The following is a 2,572-nucleotide window of genomic DNA, read 5'->3' on the forward strand; positions in this document are numbered from 1 at the left end:
GGGGGAGTTCATTAGCTCAATCTATGTCATAATGTGGCTGCATAAAGCAGTTCTGAGGTGACAAATTACACAACCAATAGTTCCCTTACCCTGAATGACGTGACAGTACGGTCTGGGTAATCCACCTGCCATCGCTTGCAGTATAAGTCACCGGTATTTGGGTTGACGGCAAAGTAGTCATCGACGTCTTGAGATGGATTGAACAAGGAATACCTCACTCTGTTGTTGGGCGCCTGAGAGAAAGATTGAAATTGAATTTGAAATTTAGAGTTTATAACAGTCTATACAGCTGATCAAAACCTGTAAGTTCTTTACCATATCGACAGGCCGGAGGGCTAGAACCCAAATGGCCACTGGATCGGAAAATCAAAAAAAAATATCAGTCTACACTGGCAGCAAATATTTGTGCTTCAGGAATTCTTTTTGTAAAATTCAGTCAATCTGAATGACCCACTACAAGGATAAATTCCACAGAAGTACATATCTGTTAAATCATAAAAGAGTTGGTAGCTATTCTCAGCAACCTATTACATTTTTCTGTCCCTACTTTTTCACAGTCATGCTTCGAATTTGCTAACATATCGAGCTTTAATTCTAGACAGTAAAATGTCATAGTGAATTAGCGACAAATCAAAGAAAAGCTACCAACACACGTGACAAAATTAGCGACAAATCAAAGAAAAGCAACCAACACACAGGACAAAACTCACAAAGTTGTCGTTGTCTCGGGCAGTGACTTGCACGATGCTCTCTCCAATGGGTTTGGTTTCCAGGATGCTCCTTCGGTAGTTGAACTGAGTAAAGGTAGGGGTATCCAGGTTTCGACTGACGGTGATCACAAGGTCCTCGGAGTCACCCAGGTGAGGGGAACCTCCATCCTGTACCTGAATCTGGAGCTGGAAAACCATACCAAATTTTTGCCTAATAAAGCTTGGGGTTGGGGAAAGGGGGGGGGGGGATTGGCTCAGGCCAGAAGCCAGAACCTCAACATGACAATTAATTTCTAAATTTCCATTTTTATCTTCCTTCTCCCACCCCACTTTCCCATTGTTTTCTATCTTATCTTCATTCCTTTTCTCCTTTTACCTATCACCTTCTGCTTATCCCACATACAAATCATTAGCTGTCTTTCCGTTTATCAATTCCCTCCCCCATTTGTAACCCTTTTCTTTTTTTTTTAGAAGTTATCTATTGATTTTCTACTAGAATTCTTCCACTGTAATGTCCTATTATTTCCTTCCACAGAATTTTTGAAAAGACTAATTGGGAGATGTGACCCGAAAGAACAAACCTCCTCCTCCTCCTCCTCCTCACTCGACTCTCCTTCCTAAACCATACCCAATTCACTGCCATCTTCTCTTTTTGTTCAAATGACACTTCTTTTTCCAACTCTTCTCCCCTTCAACATTACTTTGTACAGAATCTCCCCTGTTGTCCGTTTGTCACTTATAGTTTTTCCAGGAGCATTTCTAAGGACTGCTAATCATCATCATCATCATCCAGTGGCAGATCTGCGACAGACATCGACGATCATGATTTCCCATTCATTCCTTTGCTTGGATGCTCTCAGAAAAGCTACGTTTCCCTGATTTTTCCCTGTTACCCATTTGTTTAGGTTCCCTAAGTATGTTGTTCTGGGCCTACCCCTGCCTCGCTTGCCCTCAATGCTAATAACATGCAATAATTTAAAATATTCACTAACCCTGTAAGTGGTGGCAGAATTGGTGGTCAGAGGCCTACGTAGACTCAAGATGCAGTTTTGGGAGTTCACTTGGAAAATGTCCTCCACCACGGCGTCTCCCCGCAATGTGTAGGTCAGGTCGCGGAATGGACTCTGCAGAGGAAACAGCATCGTAATCAAGTACCAGATTTGTGACAGACATCAGTGCGGTGTTCATGGTTCGACATTCATTCTTTTTCTCAGATGCTCTAGAAGAAAAAAAAGCTACGTTATCCTGATTTTTTCTCCCATCACCCCTCTTCTTAGGCTCTCAAAGTAAGCTGCCCAGAGTCTACCCTTGCCTCGTTTGCCTTCAAATTTGCCTTCTATTTTATCATTTCAAAATTTGTCCGCGCATGCACACAGTTTCTATGACCTAGCGGTTGGCCATTGTTTCATTAAGAAATGCCAAGATCGGTCTGTTTGATTTTGGCTTCAGTCTGAATATCAGGCCATCATCGTTTTTGCTTCAGTAAGGTTTTAAGGCGCTCGCAACTGCATAAGGTCATATGAGCGCCAAGGGATGGATGTCAACAGAAAAGTCCAAATGAGGAATCAGACTTACTTTGCCCACCTCTCTAGCCTCAACAAAACAAAGTCAGCTTCGACTATCAAGGCACCCTAGAAATAGCAGTTCACAAGAAAGTGACAAACAAACAGAAGAAGTAGTGGAAAAATGACGATAGTATGGATGAGGAAAGAAAAAGCAGTAGTTTCCCCTATGTTGTTCTGGCATAGTACGGGCATGACATAGATAAATTAGCCCATTTCCAATTCTACTGAGCATAAAAACATGTTAATATCCACCCTGTGGAATGGCCTAAAGACACTTCAGTCAGTAGCACCCCCCCC

At 42.3% G+C, this 2,572-nt stretch overlaps 1 protein-coding gene across 1 annotated transcript in view; it reads right to left on the minus strand.

The window, feature by feature from the left end:
- LOC101847743 overlaps positions 1-2,572 on the minus strand; it is a gene marked incomplete in the record, with an annotated part of 240,046 nt that overhangs the window by 120,457 nt on the left and 117,017 nt on the right. The window contains 3 exon segments of the mRNA XM_035970982.1: positions 90-233; positions 711-896; positions 1,703-1,834. Of these exon segments, the coding sequence (XP_035826875.1) occupies positions 90-233; positions 711-896; positions 1,703-1,834 (462 nt within the window).

The sequence above is a fragment of the Aplysia californica genome, unplaced genomic scaffold, assembly GCF_000002075.1.
Source record: "Aplysia californica isolate F4 #8 unplaced genomic scaffold, AplCal3.0 scaffold00353, whole genome shotgun sequence".
Classification (NCBI taxonomy): Eukaryota; Metazoa; Mollusca; class Gastropoda; order Aplysiida; family Aplysiidae; genus Aplysia; species Aplysia californica.